Here is a 20,190-nt window from a genome sequence, read left to right on the forward strand (position 1 = left end):
CTTCGGGCCGACCCTCGCTCGCCGCCCGGCTCCGCCGCGGCCGCAGCCCGCCCGCCCGGCTTTTTGGCTCCGACTCCCGCCCTCCAGGCTGCGTCCAGGCGGTGGCGAGCCTCGCCTCCGGCCTCGCGAAGGCCTCCGCGGCGGGCGTGCCCCGTGTGTCCCCAGGCCAGGCCCCATACCCGGTGTCCCCGGGTGGGGGGTGGGGACACCACGGCCAAAGCCGCCTGCTCCGTCTGTGATCCGGGAGCCTGGTGCCAGCAAGACCTGGAATTTCCGGTCTGGTTGGTCTTGGGCCCCGCGGAGCCAGGTTGATACCCCTCACCTCCCAACCCCAGGCCCTCGGATGCCCAGAACCTGTAGGCCGCACCGTGGACTTATTCTTAACCGTGGGGGTGAGTGAGGGTTGTTTCAGCTGGGCGCCGGGTGGGAGTCGGTGTTTGGACCTGATGCAAATTTGACAGTGCTGGTGGGGGGCATAGGCTGGTTCTTTTCTGCTTCTTCACCTCCTTGGCGCCTCTTGGGCTCTGTAGGGGACCAGCCCTTGCTTCAAGCCTTCCCTCGTTCCACTTGCTGTATGCTTGGGTTTGTTTTCCCTTTTCCCAGCTCCACTCTTTCCCAACAGGTGCTGGGGGGACCCTGATGTGGCACCAAATGAAATGAACAAAGCTCCACAGCCCACAGGCCCCCCGCCCACCCCATCCCCTGGACTCCCACAGGTAATTAGGGAGGAATTGTCTGGACTTGGATGGGGGTGGGGGAGACCAGGCAGTCGTAGGGCAGGAACAGGTTCCAACCTTTCCCACCCCCATCTGTGTTAGGGCAAAGTGCAGTTGCCCGTTGCCAAATCGAGACTGGGCCCCTGGTTGTCCCTGGGGGCTGTCACCGGGAGGGAGTATGGGGGCTTCTGAGGTTCTTGCTGCAGATATGCTCCCCTTATTTCACCAGCTTGGGTTTCAGCCCCACCCGGCCTTCCCCTCTTGCTGAACTCTGGTCTCCCCCCTCAGCCAGCGTTCCCCCCGGGGCAGACTGCACCGGTGGTGTTCAGTACGCCACAAGCGACACAAATGAACACGCCTTCTCAGCCCCGCCAGGTGAGGGAGGGGTTGGTGGTGCAGTGGGGGCCGTGGGGAACTATGAAAGCTGCTGCCAGTTCCAGCCTAGGATGGAAGTTATGGAAGCTGTGTGCTTAGCCTCAATTTCCTGATACTTCTCTGTTTCCTCTGCTCTGTACTTTGTGCTGTTCGTTACTTACACAGTGGCAGGCCCCTTGGGGAGTATGTAGTTGCCGAGGGTGGCATCATTGGGGTCCTGATACTCTGAGAATTGGGGGCAGTGCTGTGGGCCCTGGTGTCAACTCTACTTTCCTATTTTTTCATTTTACTGAGAAGTTGCCGTTGCTCTGTTCCCTTTTCTTGCTTTTTCTTTGGACTGTGGCTAGAAAAGCATTCCAGCTGTTGTTTTTTTTTTTTCTTTCTGCCTCTGTTCCTCAAGTTCTTCACTAAGTGGGAGGATTCTTGTCCTACCTCCTCCATTTTTCCTCCCTCATCACCTTGGGGATAATTCTCTTCTCTCCTGCCCCCATGTGCTCTCAGGGAGGATTCAGGTCTCTGCAGGTAATACTCCCCTGTCCTAATCCCAGACCACCTCCTGGTCTCGCCCCTCCCCTTTACCCTGGTTAGGTGTTAGGTACAGGGATTAGGGGACATGGTCAGGGTGGGGACCTATATGCTGTTTAGGTCTTCAGTTTGGAGCTGAGAGGTGCATGTTAGGGGCTTAATGTTGAAGAGCAAGTGTCTGGGAATTGGGAGACTGTTGCATGTTAGCAGTTAACTGCTCTGTACCTTGGAGCAATGCATGCTGGGGAGTGTATTGCCTGGAAGGGCCTGACCTAGGCATGATGCATCTGGGTGTTAGGAAGCCTCTGTAGAGCGCTAGTGTGGTGTAGGTGACCTAAGTATGCATGGTGATGAGAGGTTAAATATAAGCAGGACGCAAAGTGTTCATCTGAGTTAGGAGGACATGTGCACACAAGAGGCCATTTAGCTGTCAGTTGGTCAAGTGGGTCTTGGAAGGCCTGGTCTCCACTCTGTAAAGCATATGTAGTGAGCCAGTGCCAGATCTCTCTTCCTGACCCAGCCCCTCTCCCTCCTGACAGCACTTCTACCCTGGCCGGGCTCAGCCCCCCAGCAGTGCAGCCTCCCGAGTGCAGAGTGCAGCCCCTGCCCGTCCTGGCCCAGCTGCCCATGTCTACCCTGCCGGATCCCAAGTAATGATGATCCCTTCCCAAATCTCCTACTCAGCCTCCCAGGGGGCCTACTACATCCCTGGACAGGTGAGGATGGAGGTTTGGGGACTGGGAGCCCCAGATCTCACCTCCCCTGCTGTGACCGTCTAAGAAAATGGGACTTCTTGTCCAGTTTTGTTTTTGTAATCCGATGTGCTTCTAGCTCCCCTCAACTCATTCCCTCTTCTCCCCCCAATCCCCTAGGGGCGTTCCACATATGTTGTCCCGACACAGCAGTACCCGGTGCAGCCAGGAGCCCCAGGCTTCTATCCAGGTGCAAGCCCTACCGAGTTTGGGACCTACGGTAAGTGGGGGAGAGTCAGGTGAGCATTCATCCCAGGAAGCATTTAAGCTGGTTCTTTTGCTCCATAGGACACAAGGCCATTTCTCATTGTAGTTTTTGGTCTCAAAAGGACAGGATTCACAAGCCTGAGCCATGTGAGGAGACCCTGTCTCGAAATGACCCAAAAAAGCCCATCAGAGTTGGGGATTGGTGCTTAGTACTTTTTTTTTCTAATTTTAGGGAAGAGCCTACAGGGTGTTCAGGGTCTCACTACTAGATTGGACTCAGTGATCTGCCTGTTTACAGCCTCCCCAGAGCTGGGATTACCGGCGTGTGCCCCCACACCCAGTCTTAGTTGCTGCCTCTGTGTGCCTTGGGGGTGGGGCCCGCATGGCAGGCCTGGGGATTGAACCCTTGGCCCCTGCGCCCACTTACAGGCACTTTAATCCACTGATAGTACTTAATATTTAAGTATTTTATAAAGCACGGTGCTTGGGTAGGGGGACTTTATTTCCATATTGGAGGGGGCCCGTGAAACATGGGTTTGGGAGCTACTCTATTTGGTGCTGTGAATCGAACTCAGGACCTTGCACTTCCGCAGGCAGGCACTGTGCTATTGAGTTATCTCCCCAACCCTACCTTTTATCTTTGGTGGCTTTTTTAAAATTTTAAGTTCTGCAGAAGGATTAGTCTTTTTTTTGGTGGAACTGGGGATTGAACTCAGGCCCTTGCACTTGCCAGGCAAACATGTATTCCACTGAGCCATGTCCCCGGCCCCAGGATTATTCTCCATGGCAGTGGTTTCCAAATTTTTTTCCTATCAGGAAAAATTTTGAGTATGAGTTTCTCTGACGGGTATGGTTTTGATCATATGTACTGTGTGTAACTTAGATAGTACTCATGGTGCTGGGGAGAAACAACCACGTGAAAATTACGGGTGAGATAGATGCAGCCTATTTGAGGGCTTAAAAGTGTTGCTTTAAGGAATTAGTTTTTCTCCACTTTGGCCTTAGACTGTAGTATTTTTGTTTCCATGGCCCTTTGGAAAGGCTAGATGATGGGATTGGACTCAGGGTGAGTGAAACAGGGTTGGCAAATCTCTTTGTTTCTTATTTGCAGCAAAAGAGCTGATTCTATTTCGTGTTCACAGTGTGTGCTTGCTCTGGGGTGGGGTACGCACAGAACGGTGCGACAGGCCCGAGCCATCCTGTGGCCAGAGTGTGGTGGGGGAAGGAGTTGCCTGCGTAGCAGGTGTGTGTATGTGAGTGTCAGGGTCAGGAATTCTTGTAAATGCAATTCAGACTGGTTCCCCAGCTTTGACAGACACCTAATTCCCTGGGGGAGGAGGGTGGAGCTGGGCCGGGGGCCGGTTATGGGTGATGAGAGGTTCTAGAAATGGGAGGTACTCAAGTAGGCATCAGTGTATGGTTGGGCCTTGACGGTGCTGCCTTTCTTTCTGTCCCCCTTCTCCAAGCTGGCGCCTACTACCCAGCCCAAGGTGTGCAGCAGTTTCCTGCTGGCGTGGCCCCCACCCCAGTTTTGATGAACCAGCCACCCCAGATTGCTCCTAAGAGGGAACGAAAGACGGTGAGTAATAGCAGGGGGTTCTGGGGCATTTAGGAAGGGGAGACTCCAGGTTCAGCACTGTGGGGCATTGTGCCTCTGAGCAGGAACTTGAAGGTCCTCAGCTGAGAATAGGCAGAGGGATCTGGAATGCTCAGGTCCTTTGTAAGGTTCTAAGATGTCAGTGTAGAAGCAGCTTATCATGGAAGACTGAATTAGCTAGTAGAGAAATTCTTGAGACCTGGGCTCTGGGGGTTCATAAGAACTAGGATTGGTTTTAGGTTTCTGGTGGTTTGCCTTGGAAATGGCTTGTTTTCTGTGGCCCCACCCCCCACTCCCTAGTCCTGGAAACTCTGGAGGCCTCCGCCTCTGCTCAGTCCTCAAGCCCTGGGCGTGGTGCCCAGAACAGGGTGCCAGGGCTGGGGAAGCCGCTGAGTCACCCTGGCTCCACCCACTGGATCTGGGCCCTGCCCCCAGAGATCAGGCTGACCGGCCACAAGTGAGCTAGCTAGGTGCTAAATGGGGGTCTTGGGCTTTAGGGTGTGCAGCTTCTGACTTGGGGATTGCTGTTGGGGCAAGGTGTGTGGGGAGGGGCATTGTGATGTTTAGGGCTGTGCTCTATGAGGTCAAGGGTCTCTTAGAGGGTGTGGGGGCTAGGGCAGAGACTTACAAGAGCCAGCCAGATGGGTTGACCAAACTCAGGCTTTCTGGCACCCACCCACCTGCCTCCCAGTAGGGGGTGGGGAGTTGGCCTAGAGTCTCAGCAGTGGGATAGTGTGGAGAGGTCAGCTCCTCCTGCTTCCCGCTTATGCCATAGTTTTCTTTTCTCAGATCCGAATTCGAGATCCAAACCAAGGAGGGAAAGATATCACGGAAGAGATCATGTCTGGGGCCCGGACTGCCTCCACGCCCACCCCTCCCCAGGTACTGTCTCCTCTTTTCAGTGCCTCGCTGAGATGGATGTTTGCCCTCAGCTACCAAGTCCTGTGATCTCTTTCTTCAATTAAGGGATTTATTTCCCTGCTTTCCTGGATTTCTAGGCAGAGCTAAAGTAGAAATGGCTCTAGTAAAGAAGGGTTGTGGGACTCTGCAGTGCAAACTTGGTAACCCTTTGTGTCCTGCAGACGGGAGGCGGTCTGGAGCCTCAAGCTAATGGGGAGACGCCCCAGGTTGCTGTCATTGTCCGGCCAGGTAAGACAGCCAATGGGACAGAGCTTTTATGGAAAATGGAGTGTGATAATTTGAAATTCCAAGGAAGTGGAGTGACTTGAATCAGGTGCCACAGAATGGCCTGGGTTTCAGGTGGTAGATTTGAGGGTGGATACTTTTGGGTCATAATGGGTGGTAGCTTTGGTAGGAGATGATGAAGGATGGGGTTAGGGTTGAGTAGGGAGTGGCCTGGGCTGGGAGAGGAGGACCAGTGGTGTGGAGGGCCTGCCTTCTTTCTCATGGCTCCTTCCTGTGGTGCAGATGACCGGTCGCAGGGAACTCTCGTTGGGGGCCGGCCAGGACTGCCTGGTCCAGAGCACAGCCCTTCAGAGTCCCAGCCTTCATCACCCTCTCCGACCCCATCACCGCCCCCAATTTTGGAACCGGGGTCTGAGCCGAATCTCGGAGTCCTCTCTCTCCCTGGGGACCCTATGACAACAGGGATGATACAAATGTCTGTAGAAGAATCAACTCCCACCTCCCACGAAACTGAGGAGCCATATTGCCTCTCTCCAGAACCCACTCCTCTTGCTGAACCCATACTGGAAGTAGAAGTGACACTTAGCAAACCAATTCCAGAATCTGAGTTCTCTTCCAGTCCTCTCCAGATTCCTGCCCCCCTGGAATCTCACAAGGTGGAAGTTCCTGAGACTAACGGCATAGTGCCACCTGAGGAGCTGGAACAAGAGGTGGAGTCAAGCCCAGAGCTTACCCCTTCTCTACCTGTGGCTTGCCCTTCACAATCTCCGGAGCCTGCTGCTCCAACTGCCCAACCTGAGGAACTTCTCAATGGGGCCCCCTCACCGCCTGCTGTGGACTTGAGCCCAGTCAGTGAGCCAGAGGAGGAGGTTAAGGAGGTCACTACATCCGAAACTCTCCCTGCCACCTTTCCTGCCACTCCACCTTCAACTCCCCCAGTGGCTTCCCCTCCTCAGGAGGAGGAAATGGAAGAGGAGGAGGAAGAAGAGGAGGAGGAAGAAGGAAGAGAAACTGAAGCTCAGAAAGAGAAGGGAGGAGAGGATCTGCTCTCCTCAGAGAGCACCCCTGTCCCAGTCCACTCGTCTCCGAATTCAGAGGCCGCAGCAGCCACCCAAGGTAAGGTGTGGCTAGATAGTGGATGTAGGGCAGGCTGGGAGATGTGGCTTCATTGGTGACCTCCATGTGGGACACTGAGTCTTGGGCCTGGAAATTCTGTGATGGATCTAGGAGCTGTCTAAGCACCCTGAAGCCTGGAGAGGGTGTGATGCACAGAGGAGGGATGACACTGTGGCTGCAGTATGATTTCCCCGTAGGTTAGCGGTAATCTAAATTATTCCCATCTGTGTTTTTTTTTTTTTTTTCTAATTAGTGGCAGTATCTGTGCCAAAAAGGAGACGGAAAATTAGGGACCTAAATAAAAAGGAGGCTGTGGGAGACCTCCTTGATGCCTTCAAAGAGGTAAGGGAGCAAGAAAGAGGGAAAGGGGAGGGCAGAGCATGGTTATGGACTCCTGTTCACCACTGTGCTGCCAAAACTGTTCTTGGCAGGTGAACCCAACAGTACCAGAGGCGGAGAATCAGCCTCCTGTAAGCAACAATCCAGGCCCAGAGTCTGAGGGCAACAGTGCGCCCCCAGGGCCCGAGGAAGTGGAGGAGACCTGGGACTCCAAGGAGGACAAAATCCACAATGCCGAGAATATTCAGCCTGGGGAACAGAAGTATGACTATAAGTCAGGTATGCTGGAGGAAGGGCAGAGAAGGCTGTGGGTTCTTGGCGGGGTCCCAGGAGAGAGAAGTGTGATGGATACGTTATTTTTTGCAGATCAGTGGAAGCCGCTAAATCTTGAGGAGAAAAAGCGTTACGACCGTGAGTTCCTGCTTGGCTTTCAGTTCATCTTTGCCAGTATGCAGAAGCCGGAGGGGTTGCCCCATATCACTGATGTGGTGCTGGACAAGGTTGGTGGTTGGAAGGGGAGGAGGAAAAGTTTGTGCTGGGCTGACTGGAGAGGAGCTTGAGGTATGGACGGAGGAGTCAGTAGCCATTGGTGGTTGGTGAGACTTGTCACATTTCCCTCACAGGCCAATAAAACACCATTGCGGCCACTGGATCCCTCCAGACTGCCTGGCATAAATTGTGGCCCGGACTTCACTCCACCCTTCGCCAACCTTGGCCGACCAGCCCTTAGCAATCGTGGGCCCCCAAGGGGTGGGCCAGGTGGGGAGCTGACCCGAGGGCCGGTGAGTGGGGCTGGCTGAGAGTGCGGGGCTTGGGGCGGCTCTGGAGTGGATGAGAGGTCTGTCCTGAGGTGTGCAGCTGGCTCGTGTGTGTTCATTGCTGTGTCTTCACTTGTCCTTCTCCCTTGCTTAGCAGGCTGGCTTGGGACCTAGGCGCTCTCAGCAGGGCCCCCGGAAAGAACCACGTAAGATCATTGCCACAGTGTTAATGACTGAAGATATAAAGCTGAATAAAGCGGAGAAGGCCTGGAAACCCAGCAGCAAGCGAACAGCGGCTGACAAGGAGCGGGGAGAGGAAGACGCTGATGGCACCAAAACACAGGTATTGGCAAGTGCGGCATTTGCTCTGCTCTGCTTCTCAGGCCTGGCGTCTGTGCCGACTTTGCCTTCATCCATCCTTATCTCCGTCCCTACCATCAACCTCTCCCTGAGAACCTTACTGGATTCTGTTTCTTCCCTGTCCCTCCCCAGGACCTATTCCGCAGGGTGCGCTCCATCCTGAATAAGCTCACGCCCCAGATGTTCCAGCAGCTGATGAAGCAAGTGACACAGCTGGCCATCGACACCGAGGAACGTCTGAAAGGGGTCATTGACCTCATCTTCGAGAAGGCCATTTCAGAGCCCAACTTCTCTGTGGCCTACGCCAACATGTGCCGCTGCCTCATGGCGGTCAGTGGGTGCTTTTCTAACCTTGCCTAGCTTCCTGCTGCTCTTCCAGAGGCTGTTGGCCTCGTCATCTTGGGTCCCCTCCAGCCTCTGCTGTTGCTGGCAGCTACAAGGGCGGGGCCAAAACCAGAGGTCCTCTAGGGTGGGGTTAGGTGCCCGAGGTCTTTGCCTGTCTTCCACTGGTCCCAGTGTTCCCTTTTCTTTGACTTACAGCTGAAAGTGCCCACTACAGAAAAGCCAACCGTGACTGTCAACTTCCGTAAACTGTTGTTGAACCGATGTCAGAAGGAGTTTGAGAAAGACAAAGATGATGATGAAGTTTTTGAAAAAAAGCAAAAAGAAATGGATGAGGCTGCTACGGTGAGAAAGCCCGCTATTCTTCCACCCTGCTCACCACCATCCTCTCATCCAGATGCCACTTGGCTGTAGGATGCGGGATGCGTCCTGCCTTTCTGCTTGGCTGGGTGTGCAGACCGTAGAGAGAGGAGGGCTGTAGCATGTGCCGGTTGTCAGCTCTGACACTGCCGTCCTGTGACTGGCAGGCAGAGGAGCGGGGACGCCTGAAGGAGGAGTTGGAAGAGGCTCGGGACACCGCCCGCAGGCGCTCCTTAGGGAACATCAAGTTTATTGGCGAGTTGTTCAAGCTCAAGATGTTAACCGAGGCGATTATGCATGACTGTGTGGTCAAGCTACTTAAGAACCATGATGAAGAATCGCTTGAATGCCTCTGCCGCCTTCTTACCACCATTGGTAAAGACCTGGACTTTGCCAAAGCCAAGGTGAGGCTCCTTGGGTGTAGAGGGGGTGGCTGAAACCTGTGGGCCCCCTGGCCACTCATGACGGCCGTTGTTGTTAGCCTGCTGGTCTGGGCTATTGGTGAGATGCTAAAAGTTCATGATCTGGTCTCTGCTTCATAGCCTCGAATGGATCAGTATTTCAACCAGATGGAAAAAATTATTAAAGAAAAGAAGACGTCATCTCGCATCCGATTTATGCTACAGGATGTCCTGGATCTGCGACAGGTACATGTCTCTTCCTTACATGTCATTCTGTTGCAGTTGTCAGTGCCGCATTACTTGGCACTTCTGATATAATTGGAAATGGCTTCCTGTTCTTGTAGAGCAATTGGGTGCCGCGCCGTGGAGATCAGGGTCCCAAGACCATTGACCAGATCCATAAGGAGGCTGAGATGGAGGAGCATAGAGAACATATCAAAGTTCAGCAGCTCATGGCCAAGGGCAGTGACAAACGTCGAGGTGGCCCTGCAGGCCCACCTATTAGTAAGTTAGAGGATAGGACTAAAGATGTCTGGGAGTTTGCTTTCCGATGATGACTTCTTATTAGTGCCACGTGTCTGGGCCACTGAAACCCGGTGATGGAACTGAGGAGCTGAGGAAAGGAAGGTTGGAGTGGCCTAAGAAGGGGCTGCTAGAGATACTGTTACTCCAGTGATGACATCTTTTTGTTCCAGGTCGTGGCCTCCCACTTGTGGATGATGGTGGTTGGAACACTGTCCCCATCAGCAAAGGCAGCCGGCCCATTGACACTTCACGACTTACTAAGATCACAAAGGTTAGGGCTGTGCTGCCAGGGGCAATGGTAGTGAGGCGGTAAAGGACTCAGTCTGCCTGAGGTTGGAGAGGTAGTTACTGAAGCTTTCTTCTTAGACTAAAGGAAATTGCTAGACACAGAACTGCCAGCTCTAGGGGTTTCTTCACATGGGTCTGGGCAAATCAACTATCCAGTAATCCAGTGCGTTGCCCACTTCTGTGTATCCTACAAGCCGAGAGTGTTGCTGCTGCTTTTTTTTTTCTTTTCTGTAATCTCAGCTTTTGGGAGGCTGTAAATGGGTATCACTACGAGTCTGATCTAGTAGTGAGACCCTGAACATCCTGTAGACCTTCCCCTTAGAATGCTTTTTTTTTTCCTTATTATTTTTTTTTGAAGATGGTGCCACTACGTAGTTCAAGCTGGCCTTGAGTTCACTAAGTAGGCCTCAGACTGGCCTCAAACTTGTGGTGATCCTCCTGCTTTAGCCTCTTTTCTGTTTATTTTAATCATTTATTTATTTATTTGGTCAAGGTCTTACTACGCAGCTTGGACTCGTAGTGATCCTCTGGTCTCAGCCTCCCTAGCACTGGGATTGCAGGTGTGCACCATTGTGCCTGGTTTCAGTGGCTGGCTTGGCGCACCTGGGGTTCTAGGCCGGCACGGCTTGTGGTACCAGGGATTGAACCTGGGTTCTTGCGCTTGTCAGGCAGGCACTTAGACTGCTGAGCTATCTCTCCAATCGTCTTTTCTGTTTTTTTTTTTTTTTTTTTTTTTTTTTGCAATACGAGATGTTGCGGCGTGACTGGAGTTCAGACGTGTGCTCTTCCGATCTTTTTTTTTTTGCAGAACTGGGGATTGAACTCAGGTCCTTGAGCTTGCCAGGCAGGCACTTATCCTACTGAGCTATCTTCCCAGCCCCATTCTTTTCTGTTTTTAAATGGTTGAAAAAAATAAAGGTAAATGGTATTTTATGATATAAAATTTAAATTTTGCTGGGTGTTGTGGTGCACACCTGTAATTCTGACATTCTGGAAGCTGAGGCAGGAAGATTGCTGTAAGTTTGAGGTCAGCCTGGGCCGTCTAGTGAGTTGAGGGCAATCCTGGACTATATGTAACAAGACTCTGTCTTAAGAAACTGGAAAAAAAAAAAATGTCAGTGTTTTTAAGTGAAGTTTCATCAGAAGACAACAAAGTGTCAGCTAGGACAGCTTTCACATTGCCGTGGCAGAATTGAGTAGTTGAGTTGGAGATCTAAGCTCATGGAGCCTGAAGTCTGATGTTTGATGCCGGTGTAGCAGGGTGGGGGCTGTTGGCTGACTGCCTGGTCAGACTTGCGACTTGTGCTGTCTCCTCTGTAGCCTGGCTCCATTGACTCCAACAACCAGCTGTTTGCACCAGGAGGGCGACTCAGCTGGGGCAAGGGCAGCAGCGGGGGCTCTGGAGCCAAGCCCTCAGATGCAGGTACAAGCCTGGGAAAGGGGTGGCAGTTGGCAGTGTGGGCACCCTTGAGGGGCGGCTTCAGTACAGGTGGTTGGGTAATGAGAAAGTGGGTAGGAGGTGTTACTGTCAGCGTCAAGGCCGAGGGCCCTAACCTGTCAGGTGGGCAGAATGCAAGAAGGTAGGAAGAGATCTAGCTTGAGTTCTCTGTCTCCTCAGCATCAGAATCTGCTCGTCCGGCTACTAGTACTTTGAATCGCTTCTCAGCGCTTCAACAAGCAGTACCTACGGAGAGCTCAGATAATAGACGTGTGGTGCAGAGGTGAACTTTCCATGGGGTTCTTTTTTCACTGGGGTGTGCTGTGATTGGGTGTTGGTTGGTTGTCAAAACATGGGAGTTTCTCACCTGTGATGCTTGCAGCCCCTTGCTAAGATTGGGCATATACTCGATGCCAAGCACAAGGCTCAACACTTGCTGGGCAGATTGGGAAGTTACGCAAGAATGTGCCTCCTTGTTTCAGGAGTAGCTTGAGCCGGGAACGAGGTGAGAAAGCTGGGGACCGGGGAGACCGAGTAGAGCGGAGTGAACGGGGTGGTGACCGTGGGGACCGATCTGATCGTGCTCGGACACCTGCCACCAAGCGAAGCTTCAGCAAGGAAGTGGAAGAGCGGAGTAGAGAGCGGCCTTCCCAGCTGGAGGGGTTGCGCAAGGCAGCGAGCCTCACGGAAGACCGGGACCGGGGCAGGGACACCGGTGAGGGATTGGGACAGGAGTTGGGGAGGCTGCTGGTTTGTTTGGGACCAGCTGGCCCTAGTTCTCTTGGGAGCTCCAGCTTTTGTTAGCTAAGAAGACTGGAACTGAAGGCTGTCTCACCCTACAGTAAAGCGGGAAGCCACCCTTCCCCCGGTGAGCCCTCCAAAGGCCACTCTCTCTGAGGAAGAGCTGGAGAAGAAGTCTAAGGCCATTATTGAGGAGTATCTCCACCTGAATGATATGAAGGTAGGCAATGGCAGGGCTGGCTGGCGTATGGGGTGCAGGGCCTGGGTCAGGAGGTGAATACCTCCCCATTTGTCCCTAGGAAGCAGTGCAGTGTGTACAGGAGCTGGCCTCACCCTCCCTGCTCTTCATCTTTGTGCGGCACGGCATCGAGTCCACACTGGAGCGCAGCACCATCGCTCGGGAACACATGGGGAAGCTGCTGCACAGGCTGTTGTGTGCTGGGCTCCTCTCTACCACCCAGTACTACCGAGGGTAGGACAGCCTCTGGGGCGTCCAGGGCCTTACGATAAGGTGATAGGCTCAGTTATCCCTGTAAACATCACTGGTAGGAGGTGAACTTGAGAGGACAAGAAGGTGTTCTTAGCTTAATTACCCCATGTCTATGTCTAGAAAGTGTCCGTGGAAGTCCTATAGATGACCCTCAGCTGTATGGAGCTGAGGCCTGGCCTTCCCCATGATGCGTTTTTTTTTTTTTTTTTTTTTTTTTTAAGTTAAACTTAGAAAAGGTACATGGTTTGTAAACATGACCGAAGCGGAAGTACTTTTTTTTTTTTTGCAGAACCAGGGATTGAACTCAGATCCTTGCGTTTGCCAGTCAAGCGCTTATCCTACTGAGCCATCTCCCTGGCCCCCCATGATGCGTTTTGAATTTCCTTTGCAGGCTGTATGAAATTCTGGAATTGGCTGAAGACATGGAGATTGATGTCCCCCATGTGTGGCTTTACCTGGCAGAACTGATAACACCCATTCTGCAGGAAGGTGGGGTTTCCATGGGAGAACTGTTCAGGTAAGTCCCTTTCGGGGTGCAGTTCAGGAGAGGTAAAGGTTGGAGGAGATGGGGAAGCTGGTTTGTCAGATTAGATGCTTGGGTTTGGAGAGGGATGGAGAGCTGTGGAGTCCATCAGTATGAGGGTTTTTCTCTTGTAGGGAGACTACAAAGCCTTTGAGACCGTTGGGCAAAGCTACTTCCCTCCTGTTGGAGATCCTGGGCCTCCTGTGCAAAAGCATGGTGAGTGGGTCTTTCAGGGGGTGATGCATCCAGGGTTGCTTTTGGTTGCCCCTAGTGACCATGAATCCTTGCGGTATTGGTGGCAGAACTGTGTTGGTACCTGAGTGGCAGTGTTAAGATGGGCAGTCTGCTTCAGACAGCTCCTGTCATGGCTTCTGGTCAGGCTGAAGGAGAATGGCAGATGATAGCTCAGTTCCATGATTCATTTGTTCGTTTCATTATTCAGCTTTTTGTGTACCTTATGTTGTTGGGGATTGAACCCAGGGCTTTATGCACAACAGGCAGCTGCTGTACCACTGAGCCATATCCCTAGTCCTCGGTGGCGCTTCTCTGAACATTTTCTGCATCCTGAGCAGTGGAGGTATGGCAGTCAATGAAACGAGTCCATAGAGAAAAAGTAAGAATGTCATCTACCTGATACCTCTTGGGAGGGCTAGGGATTTAGATTTAGCTTAGTAGTGCAGCGCTTGCCTGGAAAGTGTAAGAGCCTGAGTTCAATTCCTAGTAACACCCTCTCACAAAAAAAAAATATGTATAGGCAGGTGTGATGGCACACAGTAATCCCAAACTCTGGAGGCTGAGGCAAGAGGATTGCTGGGAGATTGAGGCCAGCCTGGGTTGCATAGGAGACCCTGTCTGAAAAAAACTAAAATAAATAGGAAGCATAAAATAACAGTTGAAGGGCTGGCCAGATAGCTCTGTGGATTAAAGTGCTTGCTTAGGCAGACCCAGGGGCCAGGGGTTCTGTTCCCCACTTGCTGTGCTGAGACAGTGATTGAGACTGGGCATGGTGGCGCACTTGTAATCCCAGTACTTGGGAAGGAGGCTGAAAAGAGGAGAATCACTACAAGTCTGATTTGTTGTTTTGTTTTTTTGTTTTTTTGGCGGAACTGGAGATTGAATTCAGGCCCTTGTGCTTGCCCGGGAAGCGCTTATTCTACTAAGCTATGTCCCCGGCCTACAAGTCTGATATGTGTAGTGAGACCCTGTACTAAAACAAAAGTTAAAAAATAAAACAGTAGTTGAAATGGAGTGTCTTCAGTACAGTGAGGTTGCAGAGTATCTGGCAGTACTTGTGGCAGGCTTTACGAAAGTTAATTGGTGACCATAGAGTGTAAAAGTGAGAAGATAGAGAAAGGCAAGTTTGGTGTGCTGCTTAGTGGCCATCAGAAGTCGAGCACTCAGCTGTGTGGTACAGTGCTCAGATCTGCTTTTGTGTGTCGGTGGGCTATATGTGCCTCTTAAGAGTTTCTGGATTTAGGAAACAACCATATTAAACTAGATTACAAGTCACCTGTTGCTGTAAGCAAATATTGGTTCTTTGGGACAATGAAAAGCCAAGCTGTTCTAGGAAAAAATAGTGGAAGATACTGGGATGAGATAGTTGGGTTTGGTGATCCAAAGTTGCCCTCTTCTGTTGATTTGAGACACCTCTGTAATTCAGGTTGGCCTTGAACCAGGCTTGCCTCAGGAAAGTTTTTATTTTAGTCTGTGTTTACACTACTATGTATGTTAGGACTGCATTTGTTGTGGGGATTCGGTGCTTGTATGTATAACACATCTTAATTCTTTTTTACACCTTCCTTCCCCATTTGCCTTGTTGAGGTCAGTTATTTTATTCATAATCTTGCAAAAGCTAACTGACATTTCTCCTACAGCCTCTTTAGATCATTCCCAACCTAGTGTCAGCATTGCTGTGGTGAGGACTTGTTCATTTGGGTGCTTATTTGAGAAGAGCTGTGCCTGTGTGGTACTTTTGTTACCTGTTCATTCATCATAGGTCCCTGGTGGCTTTCTAGTTAAAGTATTTGGTGGATGACTGTTGTGGAGATGTTGGATGTTGGACAGAGATGGCTACTGAGTTGAAACTGTTTTCCAGGGTCCCAAAAAGGTGGGAATGCTATGGCGAGAGGCTGAGCTCAGCTGGAAGGAATTTCTACCTGAAGGCCAAGATGTTCATGCATTTGTTGCTAAACAGGTTTGGGACTGGAATCTGGTTATTTCTAACATTTAAGTCTTACTCCTTCCCTGATCTGCATGCGGGGTACCTGACCTTGACTGACCTTCCTGATTGCAGAACGTGGAGTATACCCTGGGAGAGGAGTCGGACGTCCCCGGGCAGAGGGCACTGCCCGTAGAGGAGCTGAGCAAGCAGCTGGAGAGGCTGGTGCAGGAAGGCTGCAGCAATCAGCAAGTGCTCGACTGGATAGAGGTTTGTGTCTCCTGGAAACATGGAGAGGTAGAGGAGAGGGGTTTCTTGGTGGGGGGCATGGATTGCGAGAATGGCGACTTAGGGTCGTTTTTCCTACACAGGCCAATCTGAATGAGCAGCAGACAGCATCTAACACTTTAGTTCGAGCCCTCATGACAGCCGTCTGCTATTCTGCAATTATCTGTAAGAGAAGCTGGGGCAAGGGTGGGCCCAACACAGAAATGGAAGGAAGGGTTTCAGTCTTCGCCTCCAAAGGCTGACGCTGCATTATGCCACTCGTGCCTGTCTTCCATTCTGTAGTTGAGACTCCTCTCCGAGTGGATGTTGCGGTGCTGAAAGCTCGAGCTCGACTGCTACAGAAGTACCTTTGTGATGAACAGAAGGAGCTACAAGCGCTCTATGCCCTCCAGGCTCTTGTAGTGACGCTAGAGCAACCCCCCAGTAAGCCAGGCTGGGGCTGGGGGAGGCTGGCAGGAGGGGTTGGTCAGAGGAGGAGTTCAATCCAGGAAAGATGGGTAGTCAGTAGAGAGCAAAATAACCTAGTGGTTTGATTCCTTCCCCCTTTGCTTCCTTGCTTGGAAATGGAAGAGAGTTAATGTCAGGTTTGAAGGTTAGGTAACTACTTTGTGCCTAAACACTAGTTGCATGCCGCAGTCCAGAGATGGTAAACATAGCACCTTGCAAATACTTTGTATACCTGCCCCCTTGCCTTGCACAAGGCTGAATGGTTTACCTTGACTCCTTGCATCCTTGCAGCTGTTTAGGGTGGATGGTATTAATCCAGTTTTCACATCTGGAGACGAGGCTTAGGTTAAAAGCCTGCGTGTTGGGGCACTGGAATAGTCGCAGTGAGGAAGCTGAGCACAGTCCATGAGCTCACATGGAGGCAATGGCCATGTGAGTGATGGGTGTTGGAAGAGAGTCTGAGAGCTGATTTGTGGGAGTTAGCTAAGTGGGAAGGGGGACCCTGTGTAGGAAGGCGGGTTCTGAGGGGGCAGGAGTGTTGCACAAGGAGCTGCTAGAGGCAGGCCGGTATGAGAGAGCCCAGTGCCAATTAGGAGTGAGGCCATGGCAGGCTCTTTAATGGGGCCTAAGAATTGGATTTAGACCATTGGCTATATTGATAAGAATGGTTTGGAGCAGTGTGAGTGAGTGGCAAGATGGACACTAGTGATAGCGCGTTCTCTGGTGACAGTGGAAGAGGAGTGAGCATATTCAAGAAATACTGAGGAAATAGCTTGTAGCTACACTGACCTGGGGAAAGGGGCTGTGAGAGATTAAAAATCACAGGTGAAGGTAGGCATGCCTCTAATCCCAGCACTCTGGGAGGCTAAAGCAGGAGGATCGAAAGTTCAAGGCCAGTTTGGGCCATTCAGCAAGATACTTTATTCGAAATAAAAAAGGGCTGGGGGTGTGTAGCTCAGTGGTAGACCTGTCATGTGCAAGGCTCTGGATTTGACTCCAAATTACACCCCCTGCTCCCAAAAAAATCATAGCTGATTTGCAGGATAGTTTAGTGGGTGAGCCCTTGGTTGGGATTGGGAACATGTTCTACATAAGTTTGTGGTCTCGGGTAGGGGCCCAGATGTTAGGTGGGCAGCTGGTTATCTAGATCCGTTTGGGGACGAAGTCAGGGCAGGAAGTAGCTTTGTGAAGTGCCACACAGAGCACATGTGTAAGTCCCAGGTCATGGGATTGTGGAATATGGGCACTGGATCCCCCTGGAGCTGAAGGGGATCCGTGAAGAGACTATGGAGGGCAAGGCCTTGTCAACAAAGAGAAATGTTAGGGTAGGAAAGTGGCTGATCATGGTAGGTGCTCAGAGTTGGGTAGATCTGGAATATTAATGGGGAGGCCATCTGGCAGAAATACTTAGTGGGATGGGGGCAGGCCCTGAGAAGTAATACTGAGTTGAGACAGGGAGGAAAGGAAAGCAAGTGTAGACAGAATCTTTTGTTTAAGTCTTGAGATTTGGGTTTGGAAGGATGCCTTTTGTGTGTAGATAAACTTGGGCTTGAATATCTAGAGCAGAATGGATAATCAGTTGCGTGGGGTCCCCTGCATGGATGTGCTCAGGTTCTGGTCCAGAAGAAGGATCAGCTGTTGTCCCTGCTGTGGGGTGGTAGGGTGAGAGGCAGCTGTGTCCACAGTTTGGAGACTGTAGGGGTGAAATGTCTCAGGAACATTCTAGCATGCAGCTTCTGGATGGCCTAGGTCCTTTCGAAGGGATGGTGAACCTTCTAGAGCTTTCAGTGATGCAAATAGCCCACTGTGGCACTCGTGGGGTGTTGTAGGGTGTTGGGATTGTCACCACTGGCCTAGGATTTCTGGGGTCTGGGCCCGAGATTCTGTGCTTTACTCGCAATGATCTGCCTCAAGGTTGTGAGGTTGGGGGCCAGCAAGATAGGTTAGCAGCCTAAAAGTACATACGTAGGCAAATGCAGGGATGAGGTTCAATCCCCAGCACCACAGGTAGGGCTGAGCTGGTCAGAGTCCAGGTGTAGTGGTGCATGCCTGTAATCCCAGCACTGGGGCGGCTGAAAGCAGGAGAATCACAAGTCTGAGCGGCATAGTGAGACCCTGCAACGACCAAATACGTTTAAGAAAATTTTGAGTTTTGGTTTGGAAGTTCTGACAGCATAGTGCGGGGCTGGGAGAGATTGTTTTGTTCAGCGATTCTAGGGCTTGTACAGTGGCAGCCACCTAGGGATGGGGGTAAAGCAGGTGGTGCTTGAGTTGGGTCTTGGAGGAGTTCACCAGGAAGCTGACAAAGGAAGGGATGTTCTGGCACCCTCAAAAGTGTCAAAGGCTAGAGAAGGGAGAGTTCAGATGTGTGGGAAGGAAGTGGGAAGGGGTCAAGAATTCAGATTTTTCAGCTGGGGGTGTAGCTTGGCAGCACAGTGTTTGCCTGGCAAGCCTGAAGTCCTGAGTTCAATTCCTGGTGTGGAAAAAAGAGGAATTTAGATTCTCAGGGGCTTGTGCATTTTCCATGTTATATTCTTCACAGTTGTGATACATCTGGGATTTCTGTGAGTCTCCAAATTTAGGTGCACTATGTAGTTAACCCCCATTGAATAAATATATTGTGAGTGAAGTTTGAAGCTGCGAAGGTGAGTTGGACAAGTTTGTAAGATTATTGATGGCCAAGGGGCTCACCTCTGCTTGCCAGTCTCTTGGATCGGTCGATTTGCACCGTCAGAGGCTGAGTTGCTCGGAAATGGCCAGGTACAACTGTCAGCCCATTTAACAGCCTAGCTGTGAGGAAGGTCCCTGGGGATGGCCCGGTGTGGCTGGGCAGCCACTTTGCTCTGACTGCTTCCTGATGGCTTGCAGACCTGCTTCGAATGTTCTTCGATGCGCTGTATGACGAGGACGTGGTGAAGGAGGAAGCGTTCTACAGCTGGGAGAGCAGCAAGGACCCCGCTGAGCAGCAGGGCAAGGGTGTGGCCCTTAAATCTGTCACAGCCTTCTTCAACTGGCTTCGGGAGGCTGAGGACGAGGAGTCTGACCACAACTGAGGGCGGGTGGGGCTGGGGCTTGAGCCCCCTGGACGCTGATGGCTGGCCAGCCGCCTGGACTGCAGGGGTGGCAGCAGCAGCAGTGGCGGCGGCAGCGGGTGCCTATAGTGCGATGTGTCCAGCTAATAAAGTGGCTGAAGAGGCAGGATGGCTTGGGGCTGCCTGGGGCCCCCTCCAAGATGCCGCCAGGTGTCCCTCTTCCCTCCCCTGGGGGCACAGAGATATATTATATATAAAGTCTTGAAATTTGGTGTGTCTTGAGGGGGGGCACTACTGCCTACCCCTGAGGTCCTTTTTTATTTTCTGAAAATCACTCTTGGGACTGCCGTCCTCGCTGCTGGGGGCATATGCCCCAGCCCCTGCACCACCCTGCTGCTGCCTGGGCAGGGGGAAGGGGGGCACGGTGCCTGTAATTATTAAACATGAATTCAATTAAGCTCACTGCTTCTGCTTTATGGCCTGCTCTCTTTGGAGAGGGGTTAGGATTGGTGGGAAGCTTCCTTTCCAGCACTGTACTGCATCTGTAACCCAGCACCCCCTGCCTCTTCCCACCTGAGGACTGGATGTGTGGGGTACGGTGAAGTGTCCTTGACTAGGGGAGGATTTAGGAGCCCAGGACATGCTGGAGCATCAGTGCTAGCCCGCAGAATGTCATCCAGCTATTTAGAGCTGGAGAAACCCTTTTTTAGCCTCAGGGTGTCCCGCTTAAAATGAGGGGACCAGAGGCCGCGCGGCATTTTTGTCGTCTTGCAAGCAGCCTAGGGAGTGTCTGCCTCGCGTGCCTTCAGGTTAGCCCGCAAAGCCTGAGGGGCAGGGACCGGTGGACGCGGCTCGGCCCGGGCTGCCCTGCGTGGCCGTGACGTCGGCCTCGTCCCGCCCGCCGTGGGAGGGGACGCGGGCGGCCACGCCCACGCGTTGACGTCACGGCCCGGGTCCCTCTCCCGGGAGCGGCGGCCGACGCGCGGCTCCCACCCCCCTCACGGGCAGTCCCCTCCGGGTGGTGGCCTGACCTCGGCAAGGCGATGGCCCGGGCCCCGAGCGTGCTTGGGTGCCCGGCCAGGGGCTGTATCGGCTCTCGGAGCCCGGCGGCTCAGGGTAAGAGGTGGAGGCCGGGCGCGACCAGGACGTCGGGCTGCGACCGCCCTGTGCGCGGGCCGCGGAGGGTGCGGGCCTTGAGGAGGGGGCCGGTGTCGGCAGAGGGAGGAGCCTGCGCGGGGAGGCGGGCCGGGCGGGGGCGGGCGCGGG

At 52.5% G+C, this 20,190-nt stretch overlaps 2 protein-coding genes and 1 non-coding gene across 11 annotated transcripts in view; all 3 read left to right on the forward strand.

Annotated features, from left to right (window-relative positions):
* Eif4g1 (eukaryotic translation initiation factor 4 gamma 1) overlaps window positions 1-19,386 on the forward strand; it is a 20,074-nt gene extending 688 nt beyond the window's left edge. The window contains exons 2-33 of one of the 8 annotated variants that reach the window (XM_004640729.1): window positions 336-392; window positions 623-716; window positions 1,005-1,091; window positions 2,156-2,332; window positions 2,489-2,588; window positions 4,042-4,154; window positions 4,962-5,054; window positions 5,255-5,321; window positions 5,601-6,434; window positions 6,688-6,776; window positions 6,866-7,052; window positions 7,140-7,273; window positions 7,397-7,555; window positions 7,689-7,874; window positions 8,024-8,221; window positions 8,432-8,578; window positions 8,761-8,997; window positions 9,136-9,240; window positions 9,339-9,498; window positions 9,690-9,790; window positions 11,128-11,230; window positions 11,426-11,528; window positions 11,728-11,960; window positions 12,088-12,206; window positions 12,286-12,458; window positions 12,868-12,993; window positions 13,134-13,215; window positions 15,095-15,193; window positions 15,293-15,427; window positions 15,529-15,610; window positions 15,728-15,868; window positions 18,761-19,386. In XM_004640729.1, coding sequence (XP_004640786.1) covers window positions 657-716; window positions 1,005-1,091; window positions 2,156-2,332; window positions 2,489-2,588; window positions 4,042-4,154; window positions 4,962-5,054; window positions 5,255-5,321; window positions 5,601-6,434; window positions 6,688-6,776; window positions 6,866-7,052; window positions 7,140-7,273; window positions 7,397-7,555; window positions 7,689-7,874; window positions 8,024-8,221; window positions 8,432-8,578; window positions 8,761-8,997; window positions 9,136-9,240; window positions 9,339-9,498; window positions 9,690-9,790; window positions 11,128-11,230; window positions 11,426-11,528; window positions 11,728-11,960; window positions 12,088-12,206; window positions 12,286-12,458; window positions 12,868-12,993; window positions 13,134-13,215; window positions 15,095-15,193; window positions 15,293-15,427; window positions 15,529-15,610; window positions 15,728-15,868; window positions 18,761-18,945 — 4,815 coding nt within the window. In that variant the 5' untranslated portion in view covers window positions 336-392; window positions 623-656 and the 3' untranslated portion in view covers window positions 18,946-19,386. Of the gene's footprint in view, window positions 1-335; window positions 393-622; window positions 717-945; window positions 1,092-1,594; window positions 1,614-2,155; window positions 2,333-2,488; window positions 2,589-4,041; window positions 4,155-4,628; window positions 4,710-4,961; window positions 5,055-5,254; window positions 5,322-5,600; window positions 6,435-6,687; window positions 6,777-6,865; window positions 7,053-7,139; window positions 7,274-7,396; window positions 7,556-7,685; window positions 7,875-8,023; window positions 8,222-8,431; window positions 8,579-8,760; window positions 8,998-9,135; window positions 9,241-9,338; window positions 9,499-9,689; window positions 9,791-11,127; window positions 11,231-11,425; window positions 11,529-11,727; window positions 11,961-12,087; window positions 12,207-12,285; window positions 12,459-12,867; window positions 12,994-13,133; window positions 13,216-15,094; window positions 15,194-15,292; window positions 15,428-15,528; window positions 15,611-15,727; window positions 15,869-18,760 lie in introns of those variants that run through there. The other 7 variants (XM_004640731.3, XM_023700691.1, XM_023700687.1 and 4 more) reach the window with 7 other exon arrangements.
* LOC111812512 lies at window positions 9,540-9,615 on the forward strand. Its single transcript, XR_002818004.1, has one exon. It is a non-coding gene; the product is annotated as a small nucleolar RNA SNORD66 (small nucleolar RNA).
* Window positions 19,387-19,873: 487 nt separating the features above from the next.
* Window positions 19,874-20,190, forward strand: part of Fam131a (family with sequence similarity 131 member A) — an 8,342-nt gene continuing 8,025 nt past the window's right edge. For both annotated transcript variants that reach the window (XM_023700679.1, XM_023700680.1), the window contains exon 1: window positions 19,874-20,040. The gene's annotated coding sequence lies outside the window, so the exon portion shown is untranslated. The remainder of the gene's footprint in view (window positions 20,041-20,190) is intronic.

Source organism: Octodon degus, unplaced genomic scaffold (assembly GCF_000260255.1).
Source record: "Octodon degus isolate 3935 unplaced genomic scaffold, OctDeg1.0 scaffold00126, whole genome shotgun sequence".
Lineage (NCBI taxonomy): Eukaryota > Metazoa > Chordata > Mammalia > Rodentia > Octodontidae > Octodon > Octodon degus.